Source organism: Eulemur rufifrons, chromosome 15 (genome assembly GCF_041146395.1).
Source record: "Eulemur rufifrons isolate Redbay chromosome 15, OSU_ERuf_1, whole genome shotgun sequence".
Classification (NCBI taxonomy): Eukaryota; Metazoa; Chordata; class Mammalia; order Primates; family Lemuridae; genus Eulemur; species Eulemur rufifrons.
The window spans coordinates 8,532,210-8,553,347 of record NC_090997.1 but is presented as its reverse complement, the minus strand read 5'-3'; the positions used below and the strand labels follow the sequence as shown (position 1 = coordinate 8,553,347).

Sequence of the window (21,138 nt, the reverse complement as noted above, 5' to 3'; positions counted from 1 at the left end):
CCTCCTGACCTAATCACCTCCCAAAGGCCCGCTCCTAATACTATCACCTTGGGGGTTAGGATTTCAACATACGAATTTTGGAGGGCCACAAACATTCAGACCCCAGCTTTCTGCTGCCTAGATTCCAGCAGGCTGCAATGCCCCCCACCCTGTGCCCAGTTTCCCACAACACTGGGGCCGTAGCCCCGAGTCCAGTGAGAGCTAACAATTTCTGAAACAAATCCAAGCAGCTTTCTAGATTTGGTAAATTCACACTCACTTTATTTGAATGTCGCCACAACCCAAACCCCAAACGTCTGGATGTGCCTCCATAGCACCTGTCCCCTTCTCCCAAGTGGTATTCACTGTTTCTCCTTGGGCCCCTCTAGTCTCTTGTCCCTGGAGGCTAATCTGCGGCAGAGCCCTGCCATTTCCCCAGCTGCTGGCACAGAGCACGCTGCCCCCACCACGCTGCCTTCCTCCTGCTGACACTGTCCGACACCAGCCTCCCCAGGTGGATTAGACTGAGAAAAAATAGGAACCAGATGACATATTTCGATTTCCTTTGAACTGTAAGAAACAAAACCTGTGTTCATGAAGAAGAACAAGGAAGAAATTTCAGAAATTACCCAAAATTGTTTGCAAAATTTCCACAGTGGTAATTTAATTGGGATCTTAGGAAGGAATTAACTAAATAGAGGAAGAATACGAAGAAGTTATGGATGACGGCTTGTTTATTACAAATAGGATAAAAGTGCAGCACGTCCTATCACTTTGTAGTATGAATTTGGAAATACCCTACCTATATTTTTTCCCCTAGATTATCTCTTTCTTTCTGGGGCTTTGGTTATTATTTCCATGTCCCATCTTTGTAGCTGTCTGACTTCTTTCGAACTGTCTGGGTTATCTTTCCTAACTGTCTGCTGGAGATAGTCAACACGTCTGTGGTGTCCCCACAGCTGTTCATGAACATTCAGTTTCCCCACCTCCCAACACCAGGGGAGATTCCCTTTCCCTGGGCTCTTTGAAGCTAGGTGTGGCCGTGTGTCTTGCTTTGGTTAAGGAAGTCTGAGTGTAAGTGACATATGTCACTCGTGGGTAAACTTTTACTGGTCAGCACACAATCTGCCACACCGTCGTCCCCCTGCCATAGCAGTGATGGAAGAGATCTGGATGCTGATGACCGTGACAAGCATGTTGGAGAGGTGGCGTGAATGAAAAGTACACCTTGGTTGTCTTAAGTCACCGAAATCCTGTGATTGTTTTTACAGCAGCAAAACCTGGCCTGTTTTGACTGACTAGGTCCCCAAATCCTATTCATCAACCCCCCACTCCAACCTCCTCAAACCAGCTCCTCTGCCAACCTAATAGACCAGAAATCTCTGTGCATAGCTGAAGCCATAGACTCCGTTTCCGACTCCTCTCTTGGCTTCTGTATCTGCAGTTGCCATCTTACCTCCACAACCCCTCAAGCCCTTTTCTCCCTTTACGTTCCTGTCGCCTTCACCCTGGGGTGGGAATGCATTTCCTGTGGCCAGGAAAATTAAAAGAGACTCCCTGGAACCTCCTTTCTCCATTATACATATCTGCCAGGTTCATCTTCCTAAAGGACTGTGCCGCGATCACAACACCACCTTCCACAACTCCCTGCGTCTTACCAGATTCAGAAAATCCTTCCCGCAGGAGTCCAAGCCCCACAGCGTGAACCAGTTCACACGCTCAGCCCTAGTTCTCATGATTCCTCCAGACCCACGTTTCACTTCAGCAGAACCACACTGACTCCTACAACTTCAACACGCTCCACTCACGCCTGTTCCCGTGCTGTTCTGTTTCCGCACGGGATGTTTTCCTCATCTCTGTCTCTTCAGGGTCCACCTCGAACTTTCTTTTTTAGAGGTGTGGGGAGCCAGAAAAGGCTTGGTTAAATTACATATAAAGAGTAAAAAACACAAGAAAAAGATTGAAACATTTTTACCATGTACCAAATAATCCCCAAATTCATGGCTTCACTCACAAAAGCATATCTTCCAAGAAGGTTTTTTTATTTCACCAACTACATGTCATCTCTCCTTTCTTTTAGACCTAACACTCAGTTTCTTAGCTCTCTTGTAACATTTAGGCTATTCTGCATCCGCGGATCCCCTTGAATCCTGGTAGCATGGCGGGTTCACATAGCACGTGCTCAATAAATACTCATATAACTGGATTGAAATGAAACTACCATTGTTTTATCTTCTTAATTATACCTTTAACATGGAGATAAGCAATGAATAGGATTAACTTCAAATAAATACAAGTGATTCTTGTTTTACACTCTTGAAAACCATTACACTGCCTTGCGGAAGGAATTGCTCTCTTGCTTGGAAAGCCCATCTCCCACACATCTTTTCTTCACGTTGGCAGTTGGCTCTCCTGAGCATGGGTGACAATGCACAAGCTGAATGTAATCATAAAACTACAACTCACAGAGTTAGCACAGACCTGAATCTTAAATAACCAGAGCAAAGTGAATGGAAATTAAAAAAAGTATTAAAAGACAAAGTACACTTTCATTAGAACACAATTTCCCTACTGTATCATAGAAATGGGTTTGCAGCACCTCAAAGAGCACGTCAAAAGCAACATGCTTTGCACACCACATCCGTATTCCACACTTTACCTTTAATGAGAGCCTGAAACTCTCTGTGCTTAACTGTTCCTCTCTGAAGGTCGATCTTTAAGGTCATGAGGAGCACAAAGAGGAATTTGTGGTTTTCGTACAGTCCTCTGACCGAGTATGTGAAAACTTCATATGTCAGATACTCGATAATATTTGTAATTCTCTTTTGAGGTAGTGGAGACTTTTCAGATCTGCAATGCATTTTAAAAATCAAAGAAGTAAAAAGCAAATTTCTAAAAGAGTAGAACTACAAACAAAATCTTTACGTCACTGCTCTGGGGCCAAGATCCTGAGGACTCACCTGGCCATGGACTGGTCAAATAACTTCAAGAACTGGGCCAGCGAGGTCTGGTACATGATGTTGACCATGCTCATCTCTGTGATGAGGAAGTAGAGGATGCTCCCGCGGGTGGCAGCGGGCCGGAACTCCTCCTGAGCCGTGTTAATCTTGATCTCGGTTTCTGCAGCTACATGTAACTTTTCACTTACTTCAGCTGCTGTCTGCTTGGTGGTTCGCAGGACACCAATGAGAGACTCGTCATCCACCAGTGAACCTAAACACCAAAACAGGTGTTTTGTACACTTTTCTGTTCTGTACACAGGACAGAAAAGTCGTAGAGCAAGATGTATCACTTTTGAAATAATCCTGTTAATTTCCAACTTGACTTCTCCAAAGTCTACAGGAAGAGAACTAGAAGAGCAGACTCCTCAGACACTGAAAGGCTTCCAGTCTATCACCCAATGCCTGAATCCCTCTAAACATTCCTGCCTAGCAACCATCTCCCACTCTGCCTGAAAATCTGCAGAAAGCAAGAGACCCATTTGATGGGTCTTCAAACGTCTAGAGACAATGACGGGTCACGTCTCCAGTGGTTTTAGCTGTTCCCTATGTGACATGCTTTCATCTCCCTTATTATCTTGGTGGCTCTCCTCAAAGTGTCACTAGCTTGTCCATCCTGCTTGTCCCAGGGTGTGAGCTGATCCAAACACTGCACACGCGGGTTGACCATCTGGCAGGTGAACAGTGAGCTCTCTCCTCCCACTGCTTTAGCAGCACAATCCTTGCCATGGAAAACCCAAATCCCTCTTTGTCTCTTACAAGAGTAAATTGGGATACAGTGCAAGTGTCTCACCAGGAAGAGAAACCCTAATTTTATGTTTAGTTTTGCCCTTGTTTATTGTTTTTAATAGAAATAGCACATTTATGATAATAAATTCAACTTTAAGATAGAGAGAGACACTTTGGAGGTACTGAGTTATCTGCAAACAGCAGCACCCTGGCTCATGCTAGAGCTCCGGATGGCAGGTGAGTGCTGCAGGACGTGCCGAGTCACTCTGGCAGGCACGCTGTGTCTGCGTGGAAGCCCGACTTGGGATTAACCTCACAGGAAAGACGTCCTGATCCGGCACACTCGGCTGGGCCAGGAGAACAGCCCTCCACTCTCCTTGCTATATTTAGAATGCACAGAGCTATCCCAAGCGACTTGGAGAAGTCACTGCACCAAGAGACAGACATCGTCACCAGCAGAAACAGTGCCATTGAGGCACATTAAAAGACTTTTCACTGAGCTCACATTAAAGATACAGTATTTCTGCAAGGTTAAAACTTTTTCTTAACCCAGAGATTAAAGTGCTATTGGGAAGTATTCATTATTAGACTGCCAATAAATGGTGAAATTTAGGTTGCTGTGATTTGCCTAACACAGAAAAATATGATGCTTGTTGGTTTTATTTTCTTTGGATAAAATTTTCTTTTTATATATTGCAGAGAGAGTATGCCCTCAAACTGGGGTGTGGTATGAGGATTTGGCTGCCCAGGGGAGAACAAGCCGAGCAGAGAGTAAGCTGGGCCTTTGGTCCCCAAGCTCCTCTGACACAGATTACATGTGTCATAACCCACTGTGGCAACTGCATTTCAATGCCAAATGAAACAGTCAATCTAAAAAAAAAAAAATAGATCGAGCACATTAGTTTCCTTTGGGCAAGCAAATTAGCTTATAATGAGTTACCTAGCTCTACTGGGAGCCCTTATTTTTCTCAAAAGAGAGCAATTACATCAAGAAAATTGTGTTATTCTCAGATGCTGTCTCTTTGCTAATTCAAAAATCAGATTCTCTGCAGTCTCTCTTTATTGTCAAGATGGAAATTGCCTGGCTTGTTTTTGCATCGATAACTCAACTATTTCCCAACCTCTGTAGTTATGAGGGCATTGAAAAGGGTGTAAAAGGAATCCTTATTCAGAATCCATTATTTCATTACTTCTTAATAATGCAATACCTTTTGTAGCACTTAATTTATAGAGCAGGTTATCTTCAAGTTCTTTCATCTTCCGCTTATTAAAAGTAACATCCTCCAAAAGTTTGACCCGCTCAGATTCTAACTCCTATTATTAAAAAAAAAAAAACACCAGAATTATAATTACCAGTTATTATGGCAAATCCAACTTACTACTGTTTATTACCAATTTAAGAGTTTTAAGCCAAAGTGCCTTTTGAATGACAGAAGAAATTACTATCATTAGTCAAATCTGTCTATCTGTATTTCTGTTTCTCTGGATAATTTTTAAAAATTATGCCCACTAGCATTAAAGTTCCATAGCACTTATACTGTCATGCATGAGACAACTCTGCTAAAATAATTTTGCCCAATTTCCCCAAGCTCTCTTGCCAGCTTTAAGTTTATTAATAGAATGTCCTATTCTCTTGGCCTGTTTCCACACTGTCTCTGTGAGAAAGTCACAGTCAGAGTAAGTAGAACAAAGAGGCATTAATACCAAGAAACCAAGGAGACGGCCAGGCCAAATGTGAACTCTTCACTTGGGACCTGCCTATGAGAACACCAGCTACCTTGTTTGGCACAGCCAGTTGCCAATACAAATCCATTTTCCGTTGGATTTGTACCTCCTTCTACTAGAGAGGCTAAATTGGATGTTTGGAAGGTATTTTTTCCTACATAAAATGATGCATTTTAAAAATTATATTTTGAAAAAATTTCAAACTTTCAGAAAAGTTGCAAGACTAGTACAATGAACTCTCATATACATTTCCCCTAGATTCACTAAATAACATTTTATTTTATCACTAACTCTCTGTATAATACTTAGTATTGTCATTATTATTATTGATGAACCACTTGCAGATGTCATGACCTTTTAACCCTGAACATGTTAGCAAATTTCCTAAGAATCAGGACATTCTTTTACATAACCACAGTCCAATATTCTAATTCAGGAAATTTAACCCTGATAGAATACTCTTACTAAAATTGAGTCTAAATTTATGCCAGTTTTTTTCTGATCCTATACAGAATCATGTGTTACATTTAGAATTATGCTAAAAGAGGGCATTTAAAAACTACCTATTTGAGAAAGTTTCTTGAAAAACTGCTTCAGAAATTTCACCACTTTCAGGAAGTCTTCCTAAGCCAACTAGGTAATCAAAAGCCACAGCAAAATCTGCCTATAGATTATTTCCCTCCAACTAGAGTTTGTGTATCTGGAGGGCAGGAACTTGTCCTATTCATTTTTGTATTCTTGACAGCACTTATCTGGAGACATTGCAGAGAAGTGACTCAACCCAATAAATATTCATCAAATTGAAATATGTCGAATTTACTTCAAGTCCTTTATTTTACGTCTAGGAGAGCTGAGGACCCAGAAATATGGATTCCAAATAACATACCAATGTGACACTAGTTACTGGCAGAGACAAGCCTCATACCGTTGTCCTCCCATTCCCAACACTAGTGTCACTGCCACTGTGCTAAGGGTGTGCAAGATGTGATGGGGCGGTGGAGGGCATGGCTGTATTTACACAGGAATAGCTAGTGGATCTTTTTTATTAAAATGATCACCTCTGGGTGGCAGTATAGGAATACATGGACAAAACGGAGTCATGTTAGCTTCCTTTTCAGTCTGATATGGAAAAACAGGCACCATGGCACAGTGGACACTAGCTAAACCTCACAGCATGACCTATAAAGCTTGGCAGGGTGGAAAGACCATGTGCTGTTACAGGTTAAGACCTTTACTCTCTCAGGTCTCCATTTGTTCATCTGTAAAAATGGGGGTGTAATAGCAAGATTGGGAGGAGGGGTAAATATAATGTTCAGGGTGCCCTCCTGCATACTAAGTGTGCATTTTGTTTTCTCCAGCAAGGTTGGTATGAGCATCTTAGCACATCTCTTGAAGAAGAAGCTAAGGCCTAAGAAGAGGGGGTGTGGGGTGCTCTGGGGACCTTTAGACAGTGGAGTGGCCTGCCTTATCCTGCACCTGGATCAGTGAGGAATCATCTCAAAATAGACCAACAGCACCAGTTAGGCCACAAGGGATTCGTTTTCAACAGTTGACACCATGTGCTCCTGAGAGGCAATGGAAGCAGTGAACGGCGGCGGGGCCAGGCTTCTCTGCCTGGCGTAGAAGAGGGACAGATTGCCTTCCTGCATTGTGTAAGTCCCAGGTTCATTGGAAACTAACATAAAGCAACTAAGAGAGGCAAAGCTGGGGCTGTGCCCCTCTCACTCCCCAGACTGGCCGCCTCTCAAACGTTCCCTAAGGATCTCTATTACCCAGGTAGGAGTTTACTTATCGTTTTACTGAGTCTGTTTCTTTGGTGTCTGTACCATTTCTCTCTCCCTTTTTGGATGTCTTTCCTCTGTGTGACCCTCAACTCATATCTCCTCCTTTTCCTCCTCGGCCTGTTTCTTTTGACATTCCTTTCCTCACTCTCCCACTTCTGCCTCCCTGCTCTTATTATTTCTAACCTTGCCTTTTCCTTGAATCTTTAACAGTAAAATTCATTATATTTAAGCAAATAATAACTTTCTCATATTTTATGCAAATGGACTTTATATATGCAAATATATAAAATTATATTTTTATGCAATTCTATCTTATGCATAAAATTTAATGTTTTCTGAGCTTTTTCTTAAAAATTAGTTTAGTCTTGTACTGGTCTCTCAAAATCTTCCAATCCTAAATTGCTCTTGGTTTTATTAGAACCCTCGATTAAATACTTAATTAATTTTCCTGCTTTAGTGCAAATTTCATTTAATTAAAATAAAAGTGTGGCTCCCTATATCAAGACTGTAGTAGTTGAAACTACTACAGTGGATAATAACAGCTACTCAGAGCAATTTCTTTTTCTCTAGAATCACTGTTTCATTGAATTTTCGTATGTTCTCAAGACATCTATAGGACTATAGATATGAGAGTCAATGTACCCAAAGGTTTAAAGACGGAAGTAGAAAGAATGGTATTTTGGCGCATGCGTGTGCGTGTGTGTGTGTGTGTGTGTGTGTGTGTGTGGCTGTGTGTGTTTAGGATTAGAGGAGAAGTGAGTTACATAATTCTAGACAGGAATTGAGACTGCAAAAGAAATATTTATGTTAACATGGGAAATATGATTTGTTTAATTTTTTCTTTTCCATATACTTAGCCATTTCCCAATACATTTTAAACATTTATTATAATTTATCATAAGTAGAAGTTCTTTACTTTAAGAGAGTAGTTACCTGTTTCTCTGTTAGAATTACTCTCCTTAGTAACTGATTCTCAAGTCCTTTCATGGTAACAGTAAAATCAATGACTGATGTTTTGGCATTAATCTCAGGGGTAAAGGCAGGGTTTGGTAACTTCGTAGTAATATAAAGTTTAAATGTATCCATGATATCACATTCCTTATCACCAACTTTCACCTACATAAATTCAAATATAAAATTAAAAACAGCTTAAAGGACAGGGCAAGGAATTTGTGTTCAGTTTAGGAAAGAATTTCCCAAATGCCACTGCTGCAAAACTTAAATGAACTGGGAAGGAAAGTTGTAAAATTTTAATTACTGATCTCAAATAATAAAGCCTATTCAATTTAGAATAATTCAGATTTGTGGTCCTGACTGAAGATGTTTTTAGCCATGATACCAAGCAAATCACATGAAAATTTTATCCAAAACAAATGGTGCATAAAGGAAAACTCAGACTCATCTAAGATTTGACTTTAAAATCTTAGTAAGTAGTTATCACTCATCAGTTGTAGTACTGGAGCTGCTCTTTTTTTCCCAGTTTAGGAAATTATTTCCTACTATGGACATTTGCTGTGTTTATAGGAAGTTTTATTTCTTTTAGCATTTTACAGTCATATCCAAAGCATATTTGACAACAGAAAAAGTTAATGTAATTTTCAAAGAAAAAATGCCAACTATTTTTCCAGAAAGATAACATTTACCTTAAATACCACTATTTGCAGTATATTGAAAAACAACTGGTTTTTGCTATCTAAAAAGTAGGTGGCGATCATAGAATTTTTTAATGAATTAAATCTTTAATTAATCTTAATCCTGCATGTGACTGAAACTAGTAAGGCCACTACCACATTCTCAGGCATTATGCCTTCATATTACAGATAAGAATCTAGGGTCTTTTAAAAGACCTTCAGGAATGGCGATTCTATAGGCTCCTTTGGCATACTAAATATAGCACAGAAAATAAGCCAGACACAGACAATACTGTATAATCTTACTCATATGTGGAATCTAAAAAAAGTCAAACTCAGAAGTAGAGAACAGAACAGTGGTTACCAGGCCATAGAGGGTATGGGAAATGGGGAGATATTGGTCAAAGGGTGCAAACTTTCACCTATAAGATGAACAAGCTCTGGGTACCTAAGGTACAGCATTAGTGGTGATAGATGTGCTAATTAATCTGATTGTGGTAATCATTACACAATGTATACCTATATCAAATCATCAAGTTGTACACTTTAAATATATATAATCTTTGTCAATTAAATATTTTTTAAAATGCAGTTCAAAATTATGGGTGAGTCTGTAACGTCCAAACAAATCACCAGCATTGTGTTCTTAGCTTCCTTGTCTGAAAAAGAGAAATTCTACTTTCTAATAATATCTAGGAGAATAGTGCTAAGTCTTCAGAACATTGACTGAGTTATATTCATTTTTCCCCTCATAAACTTGTACAGCCGTAAGCATATAGTGGATGCTCCATAAACTTTTCCTGAACGAATTTTAAAAATATGATATATAAAGAGTTCACATTATGAAGAACATTTTTCTAAATAAATCTGCCTCTGTTTAATGGGAAAATTTTCATTCTTTACTTATTCACTGATACTCATGAAATTAAGTTGTTCAAAGTGAAAAAATGCAATCAGAAATGCTGTTCTTCGTCAAGAAATAAAACCAAAAAAGCCTGAAGGTAGAGAATGACACCAATTAAAAAAGAAACATTTACACATATTGAAAACAATTCATGCCATCACCAACAATTGGGAACAGTATTCCATAGCTTCCAGCAAAGTCAATGAGTTTAGACTGAAAGTTAATAAAGAGAGAAATACAAAAAATCAATGCCTATAGACTTAATTAAAATGCCGTTTTCTCCAGTGAGGAAATCCAGATTTTCTTATAAAAATGTATATGTATATGCCTGCAAAACCAATTTTCTCAGAGTTGCTAAAATATACATATTTTGTGTGTTAAACTAACATATTGTTATTAAGACCAAGGCACTTCCATAATATGTTACTTAGTTTCAGCTAAATGACTACTCTTACCAAGATAGTGTTCTCTCCTATATTTTTTATATACTATAAAAAACAAAATGAAATACCGAATATCAGTTTGGAAATAATCTTTTTTCCAGTGTACCGAATACTACCACCTGAAGGAAACTGCCTTTGCTGCTATGCTCAAAAAGATAAGTAGATGTCACCATTGTTCTTTTGTTTCCTTCTCCTTTTTTTTTTTTTTTTTTTCCAAAGCTCACCTTGAATGTGGTACCCGACTTAATGAAATTCTTTTCTAATACATTATCCAAGGCTGGATCCAGCTCTTCACGAATGTCCTCAATGAGAAGGGGCCGGCCTAAGGAAAGGCTGTCCTCCAAGTGTGTGCGGAAATATTTATGGTTCAGAGATGTCACCTGAAAAGAAAGAGTTCATTAGTCTATAAATGTCACCCTGAATGTTCCCATTCCTAAGTGAAACCAAGAGATCTGTCGGACAGGTGACTAAAAATTTTAAGGGCAATATAGGAAGCCTTACTTATAAAAATAAAAGTGACAAACATAAATTAATTTTCTTTTTTTTTTTTGTCTTTTTTTTTTTTTATTTCAGCATATTACGGGGGTACAAAAGTTTAGGTTATGTATATTGTCCGTGCGCCCTCACCCCTCCCAGTCAGAGCTTCACACGTGTCCATTCCCTAGATGGTGCACATTGCACTCATTATGTAGGTATACAACCCCCCCCCCACATCTGCCCGACACCAAATTAGTGTTATTCCCAAATGTGCACTTAGGTGATGATCAAGGAAACCAATTTGCTGGTGAGTACATGTGGTGCTTATTTTTCCATTCTTGGAATACTTCACTTAGTAGAATGGGTTCCAACTCTATCCAGGAGAACATAAGAGATTCTATATCACTGTTATTTCTTTTTTTTTTTTTTTTTTTTTTACATTTAACATTAATATACTATATATAATATAGTATATATATTTCAGTTATAAAGTTTGTTTTTTTTTTCCTATCTTTCTTTTTTTTTTTTTTTTTACAGAATCAAAGAGTCTAACAGTATATCTTGTTAGATACAGTATGTCCTCATAATGTATACATTATTTCTTGTACAATGATATGAAATAATATGGGAAATATTCATGATAAATTATTAAGTGAACAGTGCAAGTTAAAAACAATAGTTTCATATTTTTTTCCCCACCCCCCCTTTCCCGAGTCAGCACCTTCAAATGTTACCACTCCCCAAACGGTGCGCAATGCACTCATTGTGTAGGCATACCCCCATCCCCTCCCCCACCCCCCACCTCAGTCTGATGTCCAATTGGTGTCGTTTCCAGATTTGTATTTAGGTGATGATCAAGGAAACCAATTTTCTGGTGAGTACATGTGATGCTTGTTTTTCCATTCTTGGGATACTTCACTTAATATAACGGGTTCCAACTCTCTCCAGGAGAACCATAGAGATGTTGTATCTTCATCATTCCTTATAGCTGAGTAGTATTCCATGGTATACATATACCACAGTTTACTAATCCAATCATGTATTGATGGGCATTTGGGTTGTTTCCACATCTTTGCTATTGTGAATTGTGCTGCTATAAACATTTGGGTACACGTGCCTTTGTTACAGAATGACCTTTTTTCCTTTGGGTATATGCCCAGTAATGGGATTGCTGGGTCAAATGGCAGGTCTACTTGAATCTGTTTAAGATACCTCCATAATGCTTTCCACAGAGGTTGCACTAGTTTGCAGTCCCACCAGCAGTGTATTAGTGTTCCTGTCTCTCCACACCCACGCCAACATGTGTTGTTTTGGGTTTTTTTGATAAAGGCCATTCTCACTGGGGTTAAGTGATATCTCATTGTGGTTTTGATTTGCATTTCCCTGATGATTAGAGATGTTGAACACTTTTTCATATGTTTGTTAGCCATTTTTATATCTTCTTTTGAAAAATTTCTATTCATGTCCTTTGCCCACTTTTTGATAGGGTTGCTTGATTTTTTCTTGCTGATTTTCCTGAGTTCTAAATAGATTCTTGTTATCAGTCCTTTATCTGATGTGTAGTATGCAAAAATTTTTTCCCATTCTGTAGGTGGTCTGTTTATTCTCTGGACTGTTTCTTTGGCTGTGCAGAAGCTTTTTAATTTAATCATGTCCCATTCATTTATTTTTGTTGCTGCTGTGATTGCCTTGGGGGTCTTCTTCATAAATTCTTTGCCTAGGCCAATGTCTGTAAGAGTCTTTCCTACATTTTCTTCTAGAATTCTGATTGTATCACGCCTAAGGTTTAAGTCTGTTATCCACCGTGATTTGATTTTTGTGAGAGGTGAAAGCTGTGGGTCCTGTTTCAGTCTTCTACAAGTGGCTAACCAATTCTCCCAGCACCATTTGTTGAATAGGGATTCTTGTCCCCAGAGTATATTCTTTCCCGCTTTGTCGAAAATTAGGTGACTATATGAGGATGGTTCTATATTTGGATTTTCTGTTGTGTTCCACTGGTCTGTGTCCCTGCACTTGTGCCAATACCAGGCTGTTTTAAGAACCACGGCCTTGTAGTATAGTTTGAGGTCTGGCAAATTAATACCTCCCATTTTGTTTTTGTTGCTTAAAATTGCTTTTGCTATACGGGGTCTTCTTTGATTCCATACAAAGTGTATAATTATTTTCTCTATGTCTGTAAAGAATGATGTTGGTAATTTAATAGGGATTGCATTGAATCTGTAGATCACTTTGGGTAGTATAGACATTTTAACAATGTTGATTCTTCCGATCCACGAGCATGGTATATTTTTCCATCTATTTGCAAGTTCTGCTATTTCTTTTCTCAGTGTTTCATAGTTTTCCTTATAGAGGTCCTTTACCTCTTTAGTTAGGTATATACCTAGATATTTTATTTTCTTTGTTGCTATTTTGAAGGGTATTGAGTCTTTAATTTGGTTTTCCGATTGACTGTTATTGGCATATATAAATGCCTCTGATTTGTGTATATTAATTTTGTAGCCTGAGACTTTGCTGTATTCGTTAATCAATTCCAGGAGTCTCTTGGTTGAATCCTGGGGGTTTTCCAGATATAACATCATATCATCAGCAAAAAGTGAGAGTTTGATCTCTTCCTTCCCTATTTGGACTCCCTTGATTCTGCTCTCTTGCCTGATAGCTCTCGCAAGGACTTCCAATACTATGTTGAAAAGTAATGGAGACAATGGGCAGCCCTGTCTGGTTCCAGTTCTAAGTGGGAGTGCTTTCAGTTTTTCCCCATTCAGTATGATGTTGGCTGTGGGTTTGTCATATATGGCTTGTATCATTTTTAGGTAGGTTCCATCAATGCCTATTTTGTTAAGCGTTTTTATCATAAAAGGGTGTTGAATTTTGTCAAATGCTTTTTCTGCATCTAATGAGAGTATCATATGGTTTTTGTTTTTGCTTCTATTTATGTGGTGAATTACATTTATAGATTTACGTATGTTGAACCACCCCTGCATCTCGGGGATGAAGCCCACTTGGTCGTGGTGGATTACTTTTTTGATAAGTACTTGGATTCGATTTGCTAGTATTTTATTGAAAATTTTTGCATCTATATTCATGAGGGAAATTGGTCTGTAGTTCTCTATTTTTGTTGTGTCCTTTCCAGGTTTTGGTATTAATGTTATATTGGCTTGGTAGAACGTGTTAGGGAGAACTCCATCCTTCTCAATATTGGAGAATAGTTTATGTAGGATGGGCACCAGTTCTTCTTTGTATGTATGGTAAAATTCAGGTGTGAACCCATCTGGACCAGGGCTTTTCTTTTTGGGAAGGTTTTTTATTGCTGTTTCGATTTCAGTTCTTGATATTGGTCTGTTCAGGTACTCTATTTCTTCCTGGTTGAGCCTGGGAAGACTATGTGTTTCTAAAAATTTGTCCATTTCCTCCACGTTCTCCAGTTTGTGTGCATAAAGATTTTTGTAGAATTCATAGATGATATCTTGTATCTCTGTAGCATCGGTTGTGATTTCTCCTTTCATGTTCCTAATGGAGGTTATTAGAGATTTTACTTTTGTGCTCTTGGTTAGTCTAGCCAGAGGTGTGTCTATTTTGTTTATCTTTTCAAAGAACCAACTTTTTGTTTTATTAATTTCCCTTATAGTTTCTTTGTTGTCCTTTTCATTTAGTTCTGATTTGATCTTAGTAATTTCTCGCCTTCTGCTGGGTTTGGGATCGTTCTGTTCTTCTTTCTCCAAAATTAATTTTCAAAACTTGGTGAGTCATGACTTTGTTCAAGCCCTGCATGTATAATGGGGTCTCTCTAATTAAAAGAGGAGAATCCAGTGGCCTTATTTAGACGGAACTGCAGAGCTTTGCTCCTGACAGATGGAAGAGAAATAGTCAAGGATTAATCCTTTTAAACTTCCATAGCTATAATTACTCGGAGAAGGCAAAGTAACTTGCATATTTGGATATTCATTTATCTTCTCAGGACCCTACAAGATGAATAAGTGATTTAAAAAAAAACGCAGGATGTCAAAAATGATATATTGAGTCAAACCAAGGGTCTGTCCATGTATTCTGTCTCCTGGTAGCACAGGCAAGAATATGATACTTTTCACAAAGTCAACCTAAAAGACTGTAAGGATATATAAAGATTTTATATATATATATCTTCTTACATTTTTAAAAAACAAGAATTCCAGTCTCTGAATTCAACTATTGCCTTTATGCTATTGTAGCTGCAGACCATAAGACACAAGGAAGACCCACTAGGACAACAGATGATTAGGAGAGTGAAATGAAATACATATATAATTTTTTTTCTATGAAGAAAAGATGTGGAATTGAAAAATTAAATAAGGCTACTTTTGTCCTTCCTTGATTAAAAAGGAAAAATTAAAATTTTAAAATGCACAGGAAGAAAGTTTCCCTGGATGGATAGCTTTCCTTATACAAATGTTGTGCTGTAAAGGCCTTACTATGAGTTGATAAGGTAAATGGATCTAAACAAAGGGCTTTCACTAGCTTATTAAACAAGATGAAATAAGGCCCCAATAAGACTAAATTTGCTTATGTCCTGCTTTATTTCCCAAGGGGCAAACTCTATTTTTGTGATTTCCTTCCCAAGTAAAGAGATAATTTTTCAATTGTCAGTTTATTTAAGATTATCTTTATAACCATCTTCAACATCTTTTATAAACTTGCAATAATATCTCAGAGTCATAAATTCTGGTTTAATTCACTTGGTTTTTTCTCGTATAGAAACACTATGTGGTATCCACCACCAGAGCCCAGTTCATCTGCACAAACATTCTGGTGTTAAGCGTTTACAAGGCAGTCAGTGAATTCCTGATAGGGAGACCTGGTAAATACATTCTCTTTCCAGAAGTCAGAGTTACAGGTCCTGGAGATGGCACTGAAGGTGGCCTTGGCAAAGCTGCCAAGGGCAAGCACAGCCATAGACATATAAACTATTGTTTTTCTGGTGTGTGTGTTTGTCCATGTGCTTATCCACGTACCCAGAAAATAATGTATTCTGAGTAACGAGACTGCCATTCAATCTGTTTACATCTCAGCAGCAGATGGTTTCCAAAATAAGGAAGTGTCTCAGGCATATTTTTCTTATGTCCACAAGAAGGTTTCTGGGACTGGGTTGTATCAGGAAGGAGATTACGGAAGGCTATCAGTGAATTTAATGCTGAAGTGGAGAGACAAAGCCATGATCAGGAAAAATAGTGGCATTCACAGCCAAGTGACACAGGTGCACTCTCTGAGCTAAGGATGTCCAGTCAAGGTAACAAGAATAAGAAGAGCAGGGAGAACAGCCAGGGGAGTCAAAGGGATGGAGCCAGGGACAAGTTACAGTCAAGCTGGATCTAGGAATTGCGGTTCAGGGGCAGGGGTGTCCGGCTACACCACATTTGTGCGCTCCTTCCAAGAGTGTGGGTCCTAAGAAGCTTTTTGGAATTGGAGACCATTTCCCTTAATTCTTCCCATAATTCTCTTATGGTAGAGATAAAAGATAAATATACAAAGAACAATAATTCAAGACAGACTCTAAGTCTACAACACAAGTACAAACAAGATATTGTGAGGATTCAGAACAGGCTTTATTAAGCCAGGGACAAAGAAAAGTCTTAATGAAGGCAGTGTTGGATGTGAACTTTGAAGAATATTTAATATTTTTATCTGAGATATAAGTGGAGTGGCCAGAAAGGTGAAGAAAGACATTCTGGTTAGTAGAAATAATATAAGCAAAAAGATGGAGGCAGGAGGCTTAGAGCAGTGTCTAGGAAACACTGAATATTGATAGTTGATTAAAATGTCTACAGTAACAAGATTCTCAAAGGACTCAAGAACATTGGAATCCTACCCCTGTCTATCCCTACCTTAAAATCAACACCTTATTACACTCCAGCCCCAAAGCTGGACTCCATACACTATGTAATAGTAGTACCAAGAGCCTGAGCAAAGTTAGCGTGAATGGACTTGAACTGAAGGATCACAATGTTCTATTTTTGCTACTTTTCTATAAGCTCAAACTCAAACCCAAGACCTAGAACAAAAGCCATATTCAACATCAACAAAAGCAATCAAGCCAGAGAAATGGACAGAGAGAGGGAGAGGGAGATCAAGAGAGAGTACAAAAGAGAGAAAATAATCAGAACTGTCACCCAAAGTCACTGTTACAAAATTCAAGAGTGTAAATTAGCAAACACTTATCATAGAGACAACTTTGCAACTGGCAGATTCAACTGAAATTTTCCAAATTTTTTATGATTTCAGGATGACTATCCCATGCGCCAAATGCTACGTACCTGCAAATCATTCTCTTTTTCCTTTGATTTGATCCAAGTCTTGCCTTGAGTTTGCGGGTCTATGAGGAGTGGGTACCTGGTGGCCTTTGTCACAATAATGCCATTCTGAATTGAGAGGTCATCTCCTGGCAGTCCCTGCAGCCCCCACTCACCAATCTGAACAACAGGAAATGGAAACAGTCATTTGAAGGAGACCAGGAATGCTTTCATTAGAAATTAAAAGTTCCACAATGTAAAATAATTTAAAATTTGGAAATATTTTTTTTCTTTGAGACTATACAACTGGTACTTAGAAAAAAGCAAATTTGTAAATCTGAACCAAATAGCAACCACTTTAAAAAGCAAATTTATAATCTAATGAATCCTTTCTTTAATAACCCAAACTAGGTTTATCCCTTTATACTTCCATACTTAGGGGAAATGTAAATTGATTGCATATTAAACCTGATTTGGGGTTAGTGAAGATAATGACTATAATGAAGAGAAGAAGGTAAGTCCCAAGGATAAGCCCCTGAGAACGTCCCCTCCTGCCCTTTGGTTCTGCCCACGTGGGGTACAGGTGCTTGCACAGCTGGAGAGAAATCAGATGAGGTGAGATATTATATTGGCAGGGGCTTATCGATGACACTTTGTGAATACTTATTTCTCCCAATTTAGAGGGGCTTGCCAGTCTCCCTCCACGTAGTCAAGAAAATCACTGGAGATCCAATGAGCCAGCCAGCCTCCGCCTTCGTTAAACGATCCCAAGACCTCCAAAGGGCACAATTAATAAAGAATATCCCGGCCCACTTCGCCTCATCAGTGTTCAATGCATCTTCAACACATAATCTAGTCCCTGTTAGGGCAAGTTCAATGTTGTTTGAATTGGAAAAGATTATTTTTTAACTTTTAAATACAGACAACATGAAATTAATAGCCTGGCATTCCCTGAGGAAACAGCAACTAGAAAGCAGATTTGCAAATCAGAAAAGCAACTCATGAATACAAATTGCCTGGGAAGCATTTATTGCCACAGGAGCTCAGCAAGTTCTACTGGAAATTGACAGTGGCATCCAATTTCCAGCAAGGAGGGTTAGTGCAGTAGGACACACTGTTACTCAGTGATACCAGGACATGCTATTGCATTATGCTCTGGGACACTAGAAAACACAGTGAATGATACAAATAAGGTTAATACCAGCACTTACAGCTTAGATAATGCCTACATTTGCCTAAAATGTTTGAAAGAGAGTGACTTAACAGGAGTGGCGTAAATAACGGAGAGCTCAGTATTAGCAAGCCTATAATTCATGAATGATCTTTTAGTTCACAGCAATGCAGTTGATTTGAATTTGGAAGAGCGATTACTTGAAATGCAAAGGAACTTTTATAGCACAAAGAAAATTTATTTTTAAATAACTCATAAGCACTTTCAGAAGGATCTTTTCAACTACATGAAAATAAGAAAAAATTAGGTATACTTTGACTTCTTGGTAAGAAAAGAAATGAGATTGAAAGTCAAATAATACTGGAAAAATAAACTTACAGTTGGAGGATCCACCAACATTGAAATAAGGTTCAGGTTTTCAGTGAAAGGAATTTTCCGTGCTCTCAGTTCTATCTCCCATTGATCTTTAAGCAAATAGTTCCTAAATATCTGGTTGAAAGGACCGAGGTAGGAAAGGAATCCTGTGCACAGCAGAATATCACCTACAAGTCTGTTAAGAAAAAACACACAAGCCCCCTCCGCAACGTGAGTCTCCTCACACGTTTCAGTTGCTTCCATTAAGTTGTCTGAAAGGACACGGTGCGGTTTTGTCTTGTTACCTGGTGAAATCCTTCTTTGCCTTGCTTAACACTTGATAGCCACTCATGCAAAGACCATGTGAAAAGGAGCCCAAAACCCCAAAAGGAGGTGAGAGTGGCCACCTGTGGGTGGGCCAGGGAGCAGGAAAGAAGGCTCCCTCCTGAAGCCTGCAGGCCCAGAGCCTTGGCACCTTCTTCCGGTTCCATGCCGTGGTCCTGTTCAGGTTTCAGTCTTCTATTTAAACCACTTTTTCTTCCCCCCTCTTTTTTTTTTTTTTTTTGCCATTTTCCTATTTTTCTCTCATTCTTCTCCCTTTAAGTTTTCTGAGAACAGCAAGAGACACTCACACAAGATACCCTTGAAGTTAAACCACTGAGCCACACTTTCAAAATCACTGAGGTGAAGAGTAGAGAACTAGAGTATCTAGACTGTTTTGGCAAATCCAAACAGTATCAGAGACAGTCACATACTGAAAATGTACAGTTTCAGTATGAACCACATTTACGATGTTTCACAAAATCTTCTTCACTCTCTACAGCATGTTACTGAGTGTCCATGATTTAAACTGTAAATACTTTCTTAGCCGATGGGATCCAGAGACGGGCATGTGGAAAGGAAGGAGAAAAGCATTCGCCATGGAAACGGATTTTATGTTCTCTAATGTCACGAGGAAGGAGAGCGACTGTAACAAAGACCAAAATTCATACCTATTAATCTGAGCTTTGAACTCTTTACTTTGCTGGGTCCATCGGACTTTCTCCCCACTCAGCCCATCGATGAGCGTGGAAGCCGCCTGCATCTTCTTCCGGCACATATCGGCATCATTAAGCAAATCCTGCATTCATGATGGGAGAATGTCTCAAAGAACTTTTTAAAGTGCTTAATCGAACATTCATTATATTCACACATTAAAAATACTGGAGAGATTTCTTAATTTGCAAAATAAATATAATCTAAAATTACAGTATAAGTGAAACTTTACATATTACATTCTGATCTTTATTCATGATACAGGGATTTTACCTTACAAAATTCTAAGAAAAGCAATTTTGTAAGAGAGAATCCAAATCATATAAATTGAAATAGTATTCCTATTAAATATTTTCAAAACGGAATCAAATCAATAAAATATACCATGTTAAAGTCTTGGATTTAATAATAGTCCTGAGTTCTTTGCTGTTTACAAAATATTTTCTCTAGAAAAACTTCTAGATGACAGTAGTGTGCCGCAGCCAGCTTGAACCAGCTCATAGGAGCCAACTGTTAAACTGTCAGAATATTTGTGAGCCGGCTTTAAACACAGCCTTTATTAAAAATTAAATTATATAAACTTACAATTGAATTATACTAAAGGCAAAGCTAATAAATAAAAACGCATCACTTCCTAATTATTTACATTTAAATATCATCTATGTTCTTGAGGTTACGTCCATTGTATCCGCACGGTTGAAGCAGCATGCAATAGTGCGCTACTGTCGCGCATCTTTTTCCAAACTTGTGCTCAGTGACGTTACATTGGTAGTTTAAAGTTGGTAGTAGTGGAAATATTTACACCACAGAAATCAGCAAATACTACAAATCAGGATCTTCCTCTCCTTCCTCCCTGCCCACCATCACCTTCCCTCCGTGCCCCACAAGAAGACTGGTGACCATTCACTAAGCCACCATTGCTTATAACCTACCCCAAGAGATCATATTAGGCTGCCATTTAACAGATAGAGGCTTGTCAATTGCCCCAAATGCAGAGCTATTAAGCGCCTGAGCTGGATCTTGAACCCAGTTTTCTAACTCCAAAATCAATGCTCTTTAAATGACACCGCAGCTTACGCTTATAGACACTTGATTGGTAAAAACACTAAAAAGAATTTTGAGCCCCAAAGATCCAAAACAGGTAGACACAGCCAGTGGATAAGTGAATTCTGGTGAATATTTTTTTCATTATAGATATTTGCCCAGTTTCTAAATACAACACATACGTGTGTAAAGTTTCAGCATGTTTTGGTAAATTTGTATATTCAATCTCACCATTTTCTCATTCATCGCTGCATCAAATTTGGCTTGTACTTTATCCAGCTCAGCTTGCTTCTCATCCAGCAGTGCCTGTGCCTTCCCCAGCTCCGCATTGGCAACTGCCAAGCGGCCTTCCTGCTTGGCCAGGTTAGCCTTCAAAGGAAGCAGAGGCGATGAGTGTAGTGTACTAGCTCCACAAAACATTCCTGATTTTAATTGGTAAGTATCAACACAGATTACATAATTTTTGTGCTTGATGATACTTTGTGGGTCATCTGTTTCAGTGTTTTCAGCTGGGGAAGCAGAAGGTCTTGGGGATATTTCATTACTTTTTTCTTATAATTACTAATGTTCAATATGAAAACCACGGAAAATGCAGCAATGTAT

General features: G+C 38.7%; 1 protein-coding gene across 1 annotated transcript in view; it reads right to left on the bottom strand.

Moving 5' to 3' along the window:
- The window catches only part of DNAH8 (dynein axonemal heavy chain 8), a 296,755-nt gene that overhangs the window by 79,607 nt on the left and 196,010 nt on the right, over positions 1 to 21,138 (bottom strand). The window contains 9 exon segments of the mRNA XM_069487596.1: positions 2,639 to 2,829; positions 2,940 to 3,192; positions 4,916 to 5,021; positions 8,150 to 8,332; positions 10,419 to 10,574; positions 16,956 to 17,111; positions 18,481 to 18,652; positions 19,449 to 19,576; positions 20,767 to 20,904. Coding sequence (XP_069343697.1) covers positions 2,639 to 2,829; positions 2,940 to 3,192; positions 4,916 to 5,021; positions 8,150 to 8,332; positions 10,419 to 10,574; positions 16,956 to 17,111; positions 18,481 to 18,652; positions 19,449 to 19,576; positions 20,767 to 20,904 — 1,483 coding nt within the window.